Genomic DNA, 17,442 nt, shown 5'->3' with positions numbered 1-17,442 from the left:
GTTCTACCTTTATTCCATTGTCAGCGTGGTCGTTGGGGGTATTCTTTGATTCTTTCTTGTCATATTTCTTTTTATATTTTCTCGTTTCTCAACCCTTGTCTTTGTCTATCGAGCATGGTTGATCTTATTTTGCATAGTGCATACCTGCCTTGTTTGTTTTCTTTGTACATGAGCGCCAACTACTTGTCTATACCAGTCTCAGGTTTTCTTTTCCTTGTCCGTTTTACCGTTTTGTACAAACATCAGCACTCTCTTTGACATTGTTTCTTTTTCTTTATTTTGGCTTTTTGGCTGAGTTTCATATGTGTTTGGGATATTCATCAGTGTTCTTCTGTTCAGGATAGCTTGATTTGATATATTTATTTTCTATTTTGAGTTAATACAGTTATCGCCTCGAGGCGGAAAAGTGATTACTCCAGTTCAATATAATTGCTTTATAGATTTGTTTTATTAGCAATGGACCGTCGTGTATATGGTCCTTTTTATTCATGTGCAGTTGTAGTTGTATCCAAACGCCGGTATCCACAATCATCCAATAAATAAGCCATGATAGACCCTAGACAAAGAGGGCAATCCAAGAGGTAAGTGGTAAATACAAGCAAGTCCTGACCAATAGAGAAAGCAAAGCAAGGTCAGGAGAAAGAAGAAAGAAAAGCAAGTATTACAAAGTATAGACATAAAAGTACATCAGAGATCCCACGTATATATCGGATATAGAAAGCAAAGCAAGTCAGTAGATCTCGTTATCAGTCGTAAGTCATATCGAATAAAGGACATATATATAAAGAAAAGGTGAAAAGAAAAGAAAAAAAAAAAAAGTATAACCTCCAAAGCCTAGGGCTAAAGCCAGGTTAAGGTAAGTGGGTAGGTAGGGCGGTTAAGCCCCCTCATACGACGAAACCTGCGGCACCAGGGCCGAATTCGACGGCCCCGAAGAAGTATGACTGAGCGACGTATTCCTCTTCTCCTCCTTGCGCCTGCGCTTCTGCATCATCTTCATGGCCTCGGAGGTGAGTTTCTGGCGGAACATGCGTTCCACGACGTCCTTTTTGCGTGTCCTCCGGTCACCAATCATAATCATCACGCCGCCGGAGATGCTGCATGCGATGGAGCAGCAGAGGATGACTGTTGTCAGGGCGAAGGGGCGCACGTGGTAGTTTATACTCCAGGTACAAGTGCCCAGGGCAACCTGGAGCATGGAGTGGCAGTCGAGCACGACGACGATGGCGATGAGTAGACGGAGGGGGAAGGCGTAGTGTGTGCCTGTTTCGTGGGGTTTGTAGAAGGTGTGTGACTTTGCGAATTTCTTCTGGTGGTGGATGAGACGGGCTTGTTGGATGGGGCCTAGGACGGAGAACTCGTAGGCTTCGTCTTTGGGGGTGTCGCCCCATTCGACATCGATGTCTGTTTCGCGGCGGGCGGGGAGGTCGTTTTTGTTCTTTAGGGAGGGGAGGGCGCACTGTTTGCGGATTTTCCAGGTGAGGAAGGTGTAGCGTGCTATGAAGATCATATGGTAGGTGTCTATTACGCGGAAGGGGGCGAGGCCGTCGCCCATGATGGCGAAGAGGGCGACGAGGATGTTGTCGATGATGTTGATTACGTAGAGTTGTTTTCCGCCGACGTTGATCCAGCCTGTTTTGTTAGTATGGTTTATGGGTAATGGTGGAAGGGGGTGCCTACCGATGAGGAAGAGAACCCAGGCTAATCCGAAGAGAGTGATTAGGGTTGCGTATAGAGTAACCAGAAATCCCAATGCTGTTACCGTTAGCTTCTATCCATTCCACCGTAGGGTGGGGAGTCACGTTTAGAAACATATTGTCCAAATCCCTTCATCGAACGTTTAAACTTGGAGCGACGAGAATGCAGCATGTGCCGGACATGATCGTTCAATTCCTCCATATCCTCCTTGGTCCAGCCCTCGAGGTTGGTCTCGTCGGGCAAGACGGCAAACCGCGTTTCTCCCGCGTCCAAAACCGAGGATATACTAGACAGATGCCGTAGATTCTTCATGTCCGGACGCGGCTTTTGGAGATTGTCACCGCCATCGTCGGTTGTGGTGCCTTCTTCCTCTGTGACGGCTTCATGGCGAGGAGGGGAGAGGGTGTAGGTGGGCTCACGGTTGACAAAGCCAAATAGATCGGGGACGAAGAGGGAGTTTTGGACGTTGGTCAGGGTCGATAGGGCAGATACTTCGGGATCTAGGATTGTGTTAGCGTATATCAAGGTTGCATGCATGCACGTGCTTACCTATAACGTCCAAAACGTTGACAATATCCGGATTGTATTCATGTGTTCGATCATAATCCTCATCCCGGTAATGGTTCCAATCAGTCACTTTAGGGATTGGCCCGTTCACTGTCGATGCGCGATTCCGGGAGAACCGGTTCAAAGCCGCCTGACTGGTTCGCCGTAAGAGACTATCGCCCCTTGGTCGTACGACCGGGGGAGGTCTAACGGCAACCTTCTTAGAATCCTCCTGATTCTCATTCTCAGTGTTCTCAGGGGTATCCTGCCTTTCCGATGGCGAACGAAGACCAGTGGTCTGATTGGACCTCACCTCTGCCAACGGTAGCATAGGCGTTGCGATGTGCGGCAGAGCAACCGGCGGCGGCGACGACCATCGTCCCGGACGCGGCTCAGAGCTACTGCGACGACGATTCCCCTGCCACTCATCCTCCTCTTCCGCTATCTGCGAATGTTCTCTCCCCGGCCCGGGACTCCTATTCCTGGCGAGGAACGCCGTGGCGCTATCATCGGCGGCATTCCGGCGGTTCGGGTTCTGAGAGGTTTGGTTCGGGTCGTCGCCACTGCTACCCAACGAGGAAACAGAGGAGAGGCGCGAAAGACGAATACTTGGGCGACGGGATCGCGACAGAGCTTGAGGTCTAGGGGGATAGCCAGTGGGCGTTAGGGAGTTGTTATCAGGTGCCGGAGACGGAGCGTCGTTGGGACGGTCGTTTGGACCACCGACCGGCTCAATGCGATCCATTGAGAAGCCAGGGTCGATGGGGGGGTGCGGATTATAAGGGAGAATATGATTAGAGAGTGAAAAAATGACAATTGGGAATAACGAGAGAATATATAGTCGAGTTCAAGGCATGATCAGTCGTTGGGAGAGAAAGTGGAAGAGAGAAAGGAACGGAAAATAAAGTGAGGAGAAAACGATTGACTAAGCAGCAGCCAGAAGAAAAGATCAGCGAAAATGATATAATTCAAGCATGGACTAACTAAGGAATGAAGGCGGCAATCCCAATTAGCTGCATTAACCTGTAACTAAGCAGGTTTGACACTTTGTACTCCTATGTATAGGGTGATATGACGGTGCATAAAGAATGAAAGATCTTTGAACTATTCTAGGCTATTGAACTGCACAAAGAGAGAGAATAAATAGCATAGAGGTACAGAGTACTCTTAGAGTACTCCAATACACTACTACGGAGTACAAGTACAGTGCCTCCGCGGAAACTGTGGACCGGATCTGTCCAAATCAGAGGATTACCGAAAAAGGCAAGTCGTCACCGTTGGATGTGATCCACCTGCAGCCACACTCCGTACATCGTGGCAGCCATTCCAGCCAACGAGAATCCGGTGGCCTTGTAGGCGCGCGGCAACCAGTCAGATGTGCTTAGTATGGCATAACGGTTGTGCAGGGTAACGCTAAGAGGCGAGATCGGATCTCCGTTCACGCATGGTGGATTCGACAGGCTGGAGTATTCAACAAATCTCGGTGGGACGCTGTCGAATTAGGGCGCGTATGCCGTATGCCGTACTCCGGAGTAGTGATAGTACTCTTTCCTTTCTTAACCCTGTAGTGATTAATATGGATAGCCCAGTACATAGTAGACATATATAGAATTGCACATTGACTGGTGCCTGCGATACATAGTATCCGCACTATGTACTGTACTGTCGCTGCTCAAACAGGAAATGCATAGACGGGACGGCAGAGCAGCGATCCATGACGTCGGCGGGGGGATAGGAGAGCAACAAGATAGAGACAGAAATATACTACTATGTAAAATCAGAATAACCAATTTATAGAAGGAAATATTAAAACAGATCTGTACCGGGGTACGCAGTAGAGAAAAGGTACAGTACAATAAAGAATAAAATGTAGAAAAGTAGATGATGTCAGCTGCTGCCTTAATGCCTTAATGCCTCACTGCCTGACCGCCCTTTTCTCTCACCTTCTTCAGAGCTCCTTTTCAACTCTTCCGACTTCATTCCTTCCTCTCTCAGGCAACTCAACTCTCCTGCTTCTTTTTTTTTTTTCAGTTTCCTCTTTTTTTTCCTTTACGAATCTAGGGCACCAAGCTACCCTGTTCTCCTCCCCCCTCTTCAATCTGTCAATTTCCTACTTTTCCCAAAGGCAGCCTTAAATCGCCGTGACACATTACCCTTCAAGACCACCTCTCCTCATCCATCTACTGTGTCCTCAACCATCAAGATGTCTTCTGCCGTCGAAAACGTCGCCGACAACGTCGCCTCCAAAACCACCAACGAGGCCCCCAACGGTACTGCTCCCGCGCAGGAACAGCAGCCGCAGCCCACCGATGCTGCTGCTGCCAGTGCCGATGAGGGACGTCGGCTGTACATTGGGAACCTCGCATATGCGACCACTGAGGGGGAGCTGAAGGAGTTCTTCAAGAACTACAAGATGTGAGTATCTTCTCTTTTGTTTAATGCTGCCTTTTCAGTGTTTTCTGTCTATTACCTGAGTCACCGACTTCCCCTCCCGCTTGCCAATACTGCCACGTGTGAGACGTCGTCTCAACCACCAGCACCTTGCAGCTGTTACTACATCCCTACTTGATCTTATATTCTCCGATTTCACTGCTTTTGTGTCGTCTTTTCTATGTTAAAGAACATATCTAACTCCCGCAGTGAAAGCACCTCCATCCCCGTCAACCCCCGCACCAACCGCCCCGTTGGTTACGCCTTCGTGGACCTCGCCACCGCACACGAGGCCAACGCTGCCATCCAAGAGCTCTCTGGTAATGAGATCCTCCAGCGTAAGGTTTCGGTCCAGTTGGCTCGCAAGCCTGAGCCCGCGGAGGCCAGGGAGGGTGCTGCAAGTGGCGGTGAGGGCGAAGGCCGTAAGAGGACCGGCGGTCGGGGCCGTAGCCGTGGCCGTGGTCGCGGTCGTGGAGGTCGCATTGGACGTGGTGGCCGCTCTGTACGTTTTCCCCCCTAAAATGAAACACGAAAGTATACTAACGTGGTTAGGAGGCTCAAAAGACCGAGGCCCCCACCAACGTCCCTGCTCAGGCTGATCCGTTGACCGACAACCAGGCCAACAACGCTGCTACCACCGAGCAGGGCAAGCCTCGTGGCCGTGTCCAGCAGAAGCAGCGTGGTCCTCCTGAGGATGGTATCCCGTCCAAGACCAAGGTCATGGTGGCCAACCTGCCGTATGATCTGACCGAGGACAAGGTACGTAACAATCTCTCTTAACAGAAAGAGTTCAGCTGCTAACTCCCTACAGCTCAAGGAGCTCTTCAACGCCTACCAGCCCGTCTCCGCCAAGATCGCCTTGCGTCCCATTCCTCGTTTCATGATCAAGAAGCTCCAGGCTCGCAACGAGCGCCGTAAGGGCCGTGGCTTCGGTTTCGTCACCCTCAGCTCCGAGGAGCAGCAGGAGAAGGCTGTCAAGGAGATGAACGCCAAGGAGATTGAGGGTCGTGAGATCGCTGTCAAGGTCGCCATCGACAGCCCCGGCAAGGAGGATGACGCCCTCGACGCGGCTGAGAAGCCCGAGGAGGAGGCTACCGCCGCCGCCGCCGCTGCCGCCGCCCCTGCTGCGGGCCAGGAGAACGCCTCGGCTGCTGCTTAAGCAGCTTGTTTTTCTTCGATTGACAATGCCGTTCCTGTCCAGAACGAGTCTGTCCATGTGCAGGGTTATGTTGGAGTAGGACAGACGGAGTGTAAGAGATGACCATTGTTGGAATGTTATTTTCGTGGCTCTCACGAAGACACCGTGCAAGTCTACTTTTGAAGGAGAATATGCGATTAACGTGTTTGACGTACGATGATTTCTTATGTTGGAGAAGGAGGCATTGTCGAAGATGCACTCACCACCATCACTGCTACTGGCGAGAAGATGATGAGAATTCATCTCTTGCTTTGACTTGACCTTATAACTTACAGACCATATCCTGTTGACGATTTTGTCTCTTCTGCTGTGTCCTATATCTTAGCTACTATTTAACTTATGATGCCGCAAGCTGGCCTTGAAAGACATTGTCTCCGTACAGAGTACTCCGTAGAGTGTTGTATAACTAGATGTTTCGGCCTGAAGAACGTGGCCTTGGCATGGCAGATCATTAACTAGCCGCAACTTCACTAATACACTACCACTAACGAGGCATATACCTTTTATATCTCTCGTCGCGTTGTTGTTGCTATTGCTGTTATTCGACCTGCGCATTCGACTGCGCATTGTGTGGCGGACGGCAACGCCAACAACTCGCCGCAACGAGGCGCGCTTGAATCGCCCCACACCGCACTCCTGGCATTCGACCCAGAACGCCTTCACGATCCTCAACGAAGAGGGACTCTAGAAACTCATCTTGAAGTCCCTCCTAACCGCTACTTTTCTTGCTATAATTACTCAACGCGTCATGTCTCGAATGTGGGAGGTCGACCCGGAAACGAGAACCAAGGTACGGACACGGACACGGACTACGGAATCTACGTTGCGATTTGATGGCATGGACGATACTAACTGGTACTGTTGTCTATTGCTAGCTCCTCCAAATCTCCAAAACCAACGGAAACGACAGATGTTGCGATTGCAACGCACCATCGCCCCAATGGGTTCGTCCCGTTACCCTTCCTCCCCCTGGCTCGGTCTACACACCTCCCAGAATACGTTATCGCTAATACTCATGGTGTACTACTACGCAGGCCTCCCCTAAACTCGGGATCTTCATCTGCCTAAACTGCGCCGGCACACACCGCGGCCTTGGCGTACACATCTCCTTCGTCCGCTCAATCACCATGGACGCCTTCAAGATGGGCGAAATCCACCGCATGGAACAGGGGGGCAACGAGCCCTGGAAGTCGTTCTTCGATAACCATGCGATTACACAATCCGAGGGACGGACATTTGAGGATTCTACGATCAAGGAACGATATGAGGGGGAGGTCGGGGAGGAGTGGAAGGAGAGGTTGTCGGCGAAGGTCGAGGGGAGGGAGTATGTCCCTGGACAGCGGGAGGTCAAGAAGAAGAAAACCCAGGCAGCGACTGGTCAGGGACCGGGTGCGATAAGCAATACCGGACCGAGAGGATCTTCACCTGCTCTTAGTGAAGGGGGGTTGAAGAAAGAGCGCAACGAGGCGTATTTCTCAAAACTGGGGTCCGCAAATGCCACGCGCTCTGAGTCTCTGCCTCCGTCGCAGGGTGGGAAGTTTACTGGTTTTGGGGGTGGACTGCCGCCGAGTTCACCGGCTGGGTCGAGGGGCTCGTTTATGGGTGGTGCTGGTGGTGCTGGTGGTGCTGGGACGCCTGGGTTGGATGACTTTCAGAAAGATCCTATGGGGACGCTGACGAAGGGGTTTGGGTGGTTTACGTCGGCTGTGGGGAAAAGCGCGAAGACGGTGCATGATTCGTATATTCAGCCTACGGCGAAGCAGGTATGCCCCCTTCTTCTCCCATTCACCTCGTTTAGAATATAACTAATAAGTGCAGCTCGCCGAATCCGACCTCGCAGCCCAAGCCCGCCTACAAGCCGCGCACCTCGGCCAAAACATCCAAGTCGGCGCGCGCGGCGCCGCGGACCAATTTAACCGCTTCGTCGAGGGACAGGACGAACATACCTCGTCGTTAGCTAGGCGCCGCGGCGAACCTGAGCGGAAGGACTTTTGGGATGATTTTGCGGCTTTGGGGGCGGAAGATCAGGGGCAGGGGCAGGGGCAGCATCGGAGGAGTGCGAGTCGGTCTAATGCTATTGGGACGGCGGCTATGAAGCCGGGGGCTTCGACGGGTACGGGGACAAGCGGGGCGGCGTCCACGGGTGGTGCTGGATCTGGATCTGGATCTGGATCTGGGAGTGGTAGTGGTAGTGGTGCTACTGGGACTGCGAAGGGGCAGCAGCATGAGGAGGGGTGGGATGAGGATTGGTAGATTATACTCTTGTTTTGTAACTATTGGCATTGTATTTGGTACATTGTTTTGATGTTTATTCCCACTGTTGTATACAGAGTTGGACATAGTATCATGGAGGAGTAATGTGACCTTCATATTCTTGAATATTCTCCATCAATGTATTGTTGTTCGACGCATTATCAGCAGTGACTGCTAGCACTCGATCAATGATGTTGTGTTTTTGAAGTAGTTCAAGCAAGACAGTGCTTAAGTTTGCCGCCCAGGGTTTCACGGTGCTGTCCACAAGAAGATCACATACCATGCCTGGCTGATCAGGAGCTGCCTCTGCGAAACAATCAACAATTCGACAGACCAAATTATCAAACTGCTGGTCATCATATTAGAACTGACTGGGTTTCCTGGTCTGTAGCAGAGCGGCCCGTACGATCTGATGATCTGGGGAACCGCCAATTAATGCATCAATTTCTGGGGACTTGAATCTGAGCTGGTGAGCGAGTTCAGCCATCTCATAGATTACTCTCTCATCGGCCTTGGCACGAGCTGGCTTTGCCAAAAAGGTCGGCATCCTTCCTTGGGTCCGGCGGCATCAGAGGATAATCTAGCGAAGATTGCAATGCAATGATCACTCTCATGTAGTAGCTTGAAGAGGGCTACATGAACACGACAGCTATGATAATCCATTGTCAAATCAATCATTGTATTCTAGACGTTACCTCATTTTGTATGATCCTGAATGTTGAATTCGGGTCCCATAGCAGTATTTCTGCCAACCCCCTCCCCCCCCAGAAACGCATATTCATTTTTTTTTCTCATGGAAACATAACCGACCTAGCTTTCTGCAATATATAATGTCCACCGCCCATGACCGTTGTGATGTCCTGCTCTGTCCAACCCCGTTGCCGAGTCACGCGCTGAATCTCCTCCAAGTAATGACCCTGCCACTTCATTTCCTCCTGCTCAGTCCACTCTTCATTCTCATAGCGACGTGGGCCCGAGATTTGAAGAATGGCGGCGGCCCCCAGCAGTTCACTCAGAGGATAAACACCGGAAAACTCCCAGTCCAAGACCCCGACCAAGTGCCCATCTAGCACCAGCATATTGCTGGAATGGAAATCCTCATGCACCAAGACAAGAGGTTCCGCATCGATCTTCTGAAAGACAGAGTCGTCTTCAAGGATGGCGTCGCGTTCGCGTTGTAGTTGCGATATGAATGAGGAGACTGAGGTCTCTTCAAAGGCTTCTGCAATGGGTTCGAGGTCGGCCTCGCCCGCGTGAGTGTAGAAGGATATCTCGCGGTCATAGCAGGCTTGAATGTACCCCTTGCTCTCCGTGTACGGGCCGATGTTGTAAAAGTCTGGGGAATGGAATTTCGTCTAAGACATTTTTAGAAAAAACAGAGATAAACAAAAAATGGGTAGGAAGACTAGACACGCACCCTGCCATTGAATATCTTCGCAGCTTCAATAGTCGGTCCTGCAGGTGCGTTGATTGCTAACCCGCCAATTCCACAATCAAACCTCGTCTCTCCAAGATCAACAATAACGCTGGCAATCTCGCGTGATATGACTGTCTTCTGCTCCTCAGTTAAGTCAGGCCAGACCACACTGAGTTTCTGGCCTTTGATAAACTCCTGCGCGATAAAGGCTGGGCCCGAGTTGGAAGTCCCATCGTCCCAAGCGTAGACCTTTGGCACTGGAATTTGTGGCACATTTTCCTTTAAGAAATGTAAACAAGCAACTTCATGTCGGATCTGATACGGTTGGAGTGAAGCCACTTCTCTTGAAATACGAAGTATGAACTTGTTGTCCTGGGAGCCTCCTTGGGACCGATCCTGAAAGAAAATCAATCCTAATACAAGGACAAAGGAATGATAGAAGGAGAGAACAAAAGCGAGATCACATACCGTCGAGTACACAACTAACCAGACATGGTTGTAGCCACCGCAGGTGATATACTCCAGGCCTGACAAGCGACTTGATTCAAAAACATCGGCAATAACGTTTGACGCAATAGAAATTGCCCGGTCCTGTAGATGTCCGATGTCCTCCTCTTCCTTGTCTTCATCTTCATTCAAGCTGTCCCCCTCCTCTTCCGGATTGCGGTCACTTGGAGGAGCTGTTATTACCTGGTCCGGTCACTGCTTAGCTTCGTGTGCACATGTGGCATTTTTTTTGGGTAGCCATTAGAGTTGGGTGCATAGTAGAAGACTTTTGGATGGACGCTGTACCTGATTTGGTGCTTTGTGCAAAATCCTGTCTTTTTGCAGCATATGCAGTGGTGGGTGGTGGGCATTTTGACATTGGAAGAAGAGGCGGGACTCAGCTCAACAATCATCAAACATTCGGGCATTGATGTGGTGCAGTTCTTGAGTGTAATAGCCGGAGAAACTACTATTACTATGACTGATGATTTATGGACCGTCGGACATTAATTAGTCCATCAATGAAAAGAAAAGGCTAATCGCGCAACCTATGTACAAATAGAAACGTATATATTATTATTATTGTTCATACACGCATCTGTCAGCCCTGTAGGCCGAGTGGCGGCAGGTCCTGCGGGGCGGCCGGGTAAGCCGCCGTAATGGTAGTCACTAAGTACATCGTCGCCTTTCTATACCTATTCTGACATCTTATTTCGCATGTTGTACGTCCCGTGCTGCTGATTTCGTACTGCTGTTCCCATGGCCACGAAGGTTCATGGGTTTGTTGGATACTATCTCGTTTCCATCCCTACTTCTGCAAGCGCACAACCTTGGCTATGCTATGCTGCCGGTTGCTTGAAGTCCGTTTTTGTGACTCAGTATGTGGTTGGTAGAGTCTGAAACTGGTCCAGAAGGCCTGTCTCAAGCATGAATCGCACTGCCTTCGGTACCAGGTCTTGCCGTGTAAGGTAGGCCCGGTAATCCAGCTCCCGCCTTGAACCCTGTGTAAGATGGCGCATCCGGGGTCCTGCCTGGTTGGTACAGTGGAGGAGAACATGGCGTATGTCTTGGAGGCCACGTCCACAGGAGCATTCAGTTGATTCCATAGCCTTGAAGGTACCAAGGTAACTGGCCAGCGCAATATTCCCAGTTTGCATTTGAATGAGGACTGATGTAGCAGCTCTCCAAAGGCCTTGGTATAGCTGCATTGGCGCTTTTGAGGGTTTTTTTCCATAAACGACGGACGGAGTTCCCATGGGGGGAAGCGGCCCATTCAGTCTTCCATGCATTTGCTGCTTCTATGCGGAGAATTCTTCGAGAGCTAGCCATGAGAGTGAGCTCTTCCGCGTCATTGGGTGCCGGGGAATTAGCAGCTTCTTTTGCAAGAGCATCAGCACACTCATTGCTGTAGACGCCTTCATGACCTGGGAGCCAATACAGTTGTATATCCCAGCCACGTTCCTGTAGTTGAGATGCAGTGCGTGTAATATCACTCAGGATATATTGGCCAGAAGACCTTCCTGGAGCTGAGCACGCTTGTATCGCCGCCTGGTTGTCTGTAAAGATGATTGCTGTACGGGTCTGATAGGAACATTGCGATTCCAGTCCACTTGAGTTGCGTATTTGGGTAAGCGCCATATTTATGCCCTGTAATTCCGCTGCATATACAGTGTGAGTAGCTTGAGAGCCAATGCGAACTGCCTGGCGCCCCAGAGGTGAAACTACCGCTGCTCCGAAGAAACGTATATATATGTAAAATCTGACGCAAATGCAAATGCGAAACACTGGGTATCACGCATTGTATACAGCCACACTTGCAAGTATCCCATCTCAAGACACTCCATGTAACTAAAACTCCCCATAGCTATAGCCTCGTACAGTCCGGAGCTATCCGCGTCAGGCTGACAGCATGACAGAATAGAAAAAGGTTCATTTCTTATGCTGAATCATTTGTTATGGTGATGGCTCACCCTCTCTATAGCGCACCCACCCTAACTCACCCCTGGTCGCACGACCGAAGAGCGGCATCACCCTTTAACTCACCCTGGAGGCACCCACCGAACTATCATCCGCAGTTAAGCCACACGCCGGCCGGTTAGTAGTTGGGTGGGTGACCACCAGCGAATCCCGGCTGTTGTATGTTTTTGTTTTTGCTTCCCTCACGAGGGCAGGAGGCTATATTCTATTGTCCTGAGCATAGCAAGGGTTTGTATAATTCTTGGTTCAAACAGTTAGTATAATCTGGGATTACTGCTGTGAGCAGTCGAACAAATGCATCATGTCCGTCCAGAAAGATTAATCTGTTTAATCTGTTTATCATTCTTGTTAAAAGTGCATTCCTCTCCCCCAAGTCTTTTCTCAATACCACTTTTCAAATCAGTCATCGACATAACCAGCCCTGCATTCGTCTTCAAATCCCCCACCGCACCAGGCCCCTACCAACGACATGGCATTCCCGCGATACAACCCACAAACCTGTCCATGTCGATTGAACAGCAAAGATCCCAAGCCCTCGCGCTGGCCGAACCCTTCCTAAATAATATCCTCGGCTTCTCCTTCTGTCTCGCGGCCCAGGATGATATATTCCAGCGTGGTTTGATCCTTCGTATCGGCAATCGAGCCCCCGTCCAAATCATAACGAACAACACCATCCTCATTCCAATTGCAACATGCCATCGCACCATTACAAACCCCAAAAAAAACAGATTACTATTCCTCCCCTCGTAGCTATACCACCCACCCAGCTCGATAGAACCAATCTCATCAAACCGATTCCATTCCATGGAACCACAGCCATAATCACGCGGTTCCTTCCCGATTTGGAAACGCGGCAATGGCAATTGATCGAATGTCTTGCTGGCATCCGGGTCGAGTTCAATAAGGGACCAGTCTTAGAGACGGTTATTCCAGAGTCCTCGTCCGCTGGGAATCAGGACGTCACCGAGGGGGAGGGGATTGGTTGGGAGGGTTCGGGATAGAGACTCGTACTGGGGGCGAGAGTGTTGGTAGGAGCGGCAGATTTAATAAAGTAATTGGGCAGTTTGGACGTCGTTGGGGGTTTGCTCTCTGTGTTGTTGGAATCGCTGGATGTGTCCTTCGTGCCAGGCCTTTTTGGACTCGAGGCCGTTGCGGGTGGCTGTGATGTCGTCTGTCGTGAAGTATACCATTTCAGTTTTGGTTTTGGTTTCAGTTTCGGTTGTGGTATGGCCATTTCCGTGTTGGTCTGTTTGTTGTATAGCAGCTTCCTCTTGTTCAACACCAGGTCATGTAGCGTGGTAATGCGTGATGCCATACTGGCGAGTGATGCCGTTGTGCGTGAGTTTGAGCAGCCCGCCTAGCGTTCCTTCGTTCTCGCAGGCCTTGTCGCTGATTGAAATGCCTAGTGGCTGTAAAATACCTCGAGGCCAGATGTCAGCCTGTCGATCTGTGTCACCGAGGTTGGTATGTTAGTTAGGGTTTGTGGGGGAGTTGATATCGCCCGGGATGATTATAATGTCGATATCCATTGAGAGACTTGGATCGTGATACATGATGAGCATCTGGATATATGAGACGATCTCAGTCCAGTTGTATGCACTCCCAGAACAAACCATGACGACGATAGCGGGTGCCGATTTCTCCAGATACGGACCGACCAGGAACAACGAGGTCATGGTCCATGGCGACGGGATACTAGCGCAGAGCTGCTCAACAAGTCCCTCTCTAATCCCCTCATAAGCACCGACAGCCAGATGCGTAAACAAAATCGGAAACAAAGACGGCTTAAACCGGTACTCATGATGAACGACCTCAATATCCATTGGTGTCCCATCGACCTCGAAAGCCAGTCCCGCTAGGCCATCTTTCGCCTTATCGAATGTCTCATACATTGAACCCTTATATTTGATAAAGACGGTGGGCTTCGTCGCCATGAGGATATCCGGGCTTGGATAGTTTGGTGACGGTGATATCGTGGGGTTCGGGAGGGAGGTTGTATTCTTGGAGCAGATTCTTGATCTGTTTGAGCTTTGCTTGGAGCTTGGTGTCGGATCCATCGACTGGGGTGTGTTCCACCGGGTATGGGAGGGGGTGAGGGGCGCTTGTTGCGCGGTAGGGGTCTGTGAGATAGAGATGGGGTTCGATGGAGGCCATTTTGACTGAGTTGATAGATAGAAAGACACTAGAAAATAATGAGATCTGGGTCAGTAAATGGAGGAGATGGAGAGCGAACAAACTATGTCATATATAGCTCGTCTTACTGTGTAAAAATAATTAAGCAACAGCAAACATAACTAACCCTAAACGTAAAGTTATCATTTTCATTCCGAATTAGGTAGTAAGATGAATTCGAATTCGCGTACACGTGCACCCCATAAATCCCCAAACTGGATTCATCCCCATGATTACGAGAGATCAAGATACGGAAAATCATTGGGGTTAGCATAGTAAGCCCCTCCCACCCTTCCAATCAATTTACACCGTTCCTCCATATCAGAGGCATTATGAATGATCCCCGCGCCAATATTACTCGCTCTGCTCTTCGTTGTATGTAAGACCCACAATCCACCTCCGGCTGGCCAGCCTGCTCGGATGTAAGAATTTAATGGCGTGTAGCAACCCAATTCATTCTCAGATTGCTCTATTTCACTCTCTCACCAGGTTGCGCCTAGATGATGCACTGCATATACGCCCCGGTTAGGATTGCATTTAATAACATAAACGAGATAATACGGGAATACTCACTCCGGTCACAATGCGCATCCTCCTTAACCTGTTTTATCCGGATCCGGATGCTGACGGACGCTCTGTATTTTCAAACCGGCTGAGGCCGAGATAGTCCAGTTCTAGGCCGAAGCAGGAGGTTAGGATGTAGACGCCGCCTTTGGAGGGGTAGCCGAAGACGTGGACTCCAGGGCCACAGGAGAAGTATGCCCAGAAGCGTGGTTAGGGGTCGTGCTTTGCACAGTCGATGAGCATCTTTCTTGGTGCGGGTGGTCGTGCCGGCGTCAGTCGTTTAGGGAGGAGATACGCGCAGACTAAAATGGCGGAAACAATTAGGCAGGAAAAGAGAATCATCATAGCAAGATGAATATAATAAATTCAAGTATATAAGACTGAATACGTCTTAATACATAGCAGTTGGAGCACTAGGACATATTGGTCCACCTCTCCCTCAACCCATGAGCCGCCGCCTTAGGCTTCCGATCCCTGGTAAACACACCCTTCTTATTCCCATCAACCCTCGTAATCCCCAGCGCAGTCTGGAAATCCGCAAAATTCCAAACAAGCTCGCCAACAACCGACTCCATCCGGTCAAACACCCGATGATACATATCCAGCATCCGCACCTGAAACTCCTCGCTCCAAAGAACATCGAGAACAGAGTGCAGACCGGCAATAGTATCCGCACCGTACTCGGACATAATTATGGGCTTCTCGGGGAACTTCTCTTGCCAGCCGCGCAGTTCCTTCTCGAGCTCAGCTTCTGCTTCGTCGATCTGACCGGTTTCAGAGTACCAGCCGAAGTACCGGTTCAGGCAGAGGACGTCGAAGAAGTCGGAGATGCGGTCGAGTTCGAATGTGGCGGAGCCGAGATTGGCGAAGGTGATGGGACGGGTTGAGTCGAGGGAACGGGTTAGTTTGGCGAGGGGCTCGAAGTACTCGCGGGCTCCGTCTTCGTTGGAGGCGGGCTCGTTAGCGATCGACCACATGACGACGCTGGCGTGGTTCTTGTCTCTTGCGATGAGTTCGCGGATAGCCTGCGCGTGCGCCTCACGGGTCTTGTTGTTGATTCCGTCAGGTCCAAAAGTCGGGGGGGAGTCACTGGCATCAAGACCGGCGTCAATGGAGAATGCCAGACCAACGGCGGGTGTCTCATCGATAACAACGATCCCGTGCCTGTCCGCAAAGTCCATGACCTCCTCTGCGTAGGGGTAGTGTGAGGTGCGGAACGAGTTGGCGCCTATCCAATTCAGGAGCTGGAAGTCGTGAACCATGTATGCCTGGTCGTGGCCCTTGCCGCGGACAGCGGTGTCCTCGTGCTTTCCGAAGCCGGTGAAGTAGAAGGGTTTGTCGTTGATGAGGAACTGTGCGCCGCTGACTTTGATGGTGCGGACGCCTGTGGCTACACTATAGGTGTCGAGGACTTTGCCGGAGGAGTCGACGATGTCGGCGCGGAATTGGTAGAGATAGGCCGCGCCGGGTTGCCAGAGGTTGACGGAGTTGATGCGGACGGTTCCCTTGGGTCCGGAGGCTTTGGAGACAGTCTCTCCAGCTTCGTCAAGGACGCAGATCTTGATGTTGTTTCCTGCCGTCGCGTTGCCGGACATCTTGACGGAGTAGTTGATGAGACCGATTTCACCATCAACATCAGTGACAACAGTGATATCCCGGATATGCTGCTTCGGAACCGAATACAGCCAGACAGACCGCGCAAGACCAGCATAATTAAAGAAATCATGCTGATAATCCTGCACCCTCCTCCCCGTATTCTCCAACACCTCAACCTTGCCCGGCGGAATCGTCTCATAAGTCAACTCATTATTCACCGCAATCGTCAACCGAAACTCTTCTCCCGCAGCAACAAGATCCGTAATATCAGCCTCAAACGGCGTATACCCGCCCACATGCTCTGCGACCAGACGATCATTAACGTAGATACGACCATGGTGCGTGGCGGCTTCAGCGCGCACCAGATACTGCTCGCCAGACCAGCCTCGCGGCACGATCACCTCGCGCTGGTAGTACACCCAGCCGACGTGGTCGTGGATCTCCTGGGAAACAAAGATGTCGTTGTACGAGGCTGGGACGGGGCATTCGAGGCCTTTGGGTAGTGGACCTGTCCATGGTTGAGCGGTGGAGTTGTCATCGGATGCGAGGGCAAAGTTCCACAGGCCGTCGAGGGAGACAAGGTCTCGGGAGTAAGTCCGTTGGGGTTTGAGGTTCAGCAGGGGTTGCTGGCCATCTTGACCTGATTGGCTGCGTGGGCGATGGCTGCTGCCCGTAGGAACGGACAATACATGGGGGATAAGAGATAAAAGCGATAATCCGGTTAGGAGCTTCATCCTGCCAACTAGTCACTCAAGTGCTCGTTCTCAGAACCTGGTTGTGGTAGTTTTCATGGTTGTCATGGCTGATATATATACCGCCCTAAAGCAGGCATCGGCAATTGACCTATCCCCCTGTCATCAACCGACTCACCAATTTCACTGACCAGGAACATTGTAAACATCGTTCACAGTCTAGTACCATCTGGCAATACTCTTTAGGGTTACTGCCAAGAGAGGCTCTCAGATCTTTTTGCGGGGGTGGACCCGACATGCATAGGTGCAGCCAAGCCCCAAAATGCGGAGATGACGGCAACTTAATAAGAAAAATCTGGGGTTGAATTGCCGCTGCCGGCAATTAGTAGCGTGATGTTCTGTGTTATTCAGTA

General features: G+C 50.7%; 8 protein-coding genes across 8 annotated transcripts; 2 read left to right on the top strand and 6 right to left on the bottom strand.

Moving 5' to 3' along the window:
• Positions 1-421: 421 nt before the first annotated feature.
• Positions 422-3,346, bottom strand: ASPGLDRAFT_166084 (uncharacterized protein). Its single transcript, XM_022542622.1, has 4 exons — positions 2,248-3,346; positions 1,803-2,198; positions 1,681-1,755; positions 422-1,632 (listed from the first exon to the last, which is right to left on the bottom strand). Exons 1-4 carry the CDS (start codon positions 2,987-2,989, stop codon positions 878-880), a joined length of 1,968 nt encoding a protein of 655 aa, XP_022404054.1. The 5' UTR covers positions 2,990-3,346; the 3' UTR covers positions 422-877.
• Positions 3,347-4,173: 827 nt separating this feature from the next.
• Positions 4,174-6,237, top strand: ASPGLDRAFT_144216 (RNA-binding protein). Its single transcript, XM_022541812.1, has 4 exons — positions 4,174-4,659; positions 4,885-5,176; positions 5,227-5,433; positions 5,486-6,237. Exons 1-4 carry the CDS (start codon positions 4,448-4,450, stop codon positions 5,831-5,833), a joined length of 1,059 nt encoding a protein of 352 aa, XP_022404053.1. The 5' UTR covers positions 4,174-4,447; the 3' UTR covers positions 5,834-6,237.
• A 156-nt stretch (positions 6,238-6,393) lies between these two features.
• ASPGLDRAFT_55810 (GTPase-activating protein GCS1) lies at positions 6,394-8,280 on the top strand. The gene is made up of 4 exons (XM_022548161.1): positions 6,394-6,662; positions 6,748-6,816; positions 6,907-7,635; positions 7,691-8,280. Exons 1-4 carry the CDS (start codon positions 6,621-6,623, stop codon positions 8,123-8,125), a joined length of 1,275 nt encoding a protein of 424 aa, XP_022404052.1. The 5' UTR covers positions 6,394-6,620; the 3' UTR covers positions 8,126-8,280.
• A 504-nt stretch (positions 8,281-8,784) lies between these two features.
• On the bottom strand, positions 8,785-10,544 carry ASPGLDRAFT_43906 (phosphotransferase family protein). The gene is made up of 4 exons (XM_022545907.1): positions 10,335-10,544; positions 10,011-10,232; positions 9,543-9,938; positions 8,785-9,480 (listed from the first exon to the last, which is right to left on the bottom strand). The coding sequence occupies exons 1-4, from the start codon at positions 10,374-10,376 to the stop codon at positions 8,917-8,919; spliced, it is 1,224 nt and encodes a 407-aa protein (XP_022404051.1). The 5' UTR covers positions 10,377-10,544; the 3' UTR covers positions 8,785-8,916.
• Positions 10,545-10,926: 382 nt separating this feature from the next.
• On the bottom strand, positions 10,927-11,288 carry ASPGLDRAFT_43903 (uncharacterized protein; the record flags this gene model as incomplete). The annotated part of the gene is made up of 2 exons (XM_022545906.1): positions 11,209-11,288; positions 10,927-11,152 (listed from the first exon to the last, which is right to left on the bottom strand). Coding segments are annotated over exons 1-2 (211 nt in total), but the record flags the coding sequence as incomplete, so codon positions are not given.
• A 1,568-nt stretch (positions 11,289-12,856) lies between these two features.
• On the bottom strand, positions 12,857-13,383 carry ASPGLDRAFT_1165936 (uncharacterized protein). Its single transcript, XM_022539783.1, has one exon. It carries the CDS (start codon positions 13,318-13,320, stop codon positions 12,958-12,960), a length of 363 nt encoding a protein of 120 aa, XP_022404049.1. The 5' UTR covers positions 13,321-13,383; the 3' UTR covers positions 12,857-12,957.
• Positions 13,384-13,474: 91 nt separating this feature from the next.
• On the bottom strand, positions 13,475-14,159 carry ASPGLDRAFT_33079 (uncharacterized protein; the record flags this gene model as incomplete). Its single annotated transcript, XM_022544258.1, has 2 exons — positions 13,475-13,860; positions 13,922-14,159. 2 exons carry the CDS (start codon positions 14,157-14,159, stop codon positions 13,475-13,477), a joined length of 624 nt encoding a protein of 207 aa, XP_022404048.1.
• Positions 14,160-14,869: 710 nt separating this feature from the next.
• ASPGLDRAFT_33078 (uncharacterized protein) lies at positions 14,870-17,071 on the bottom strand (the record flags this gene model as incomplete). Its single annotated transcript, XM_022544257.1, has 2 exons — positions 14,870-14,963; positions 15,174-17,071. The coding sequence occupies 2 exons, from the start codon at positions 17,069-17,071 to the stop codon at positions 14,870-14,872; spliced, it is 1,992 nt and encodes a 663-aa protein (XP_022404047.1).
• Between the last annotated feature and the right edge of the window lie 371 nt (positions 17,072-17,442).

Source organism: Aspergillus glaucus (assembly GCF_001890805.1).
Source record: "Aspergillus glaucus CBS 516.65 unplaced genomic scaffold ASPGLscaffold_4, whole genome shotgun sequence".
NCBI classification, from domain to species: Eukaryota; Fungi; Ascomycota; class Eurotiomycetes; order Eurotiales; family Aspergillaceae; genus Aspergillus; species Aspergillus glaucus.
This window is presented reverse-complemented; position numbering and strand designations above follow the sequence as displayed.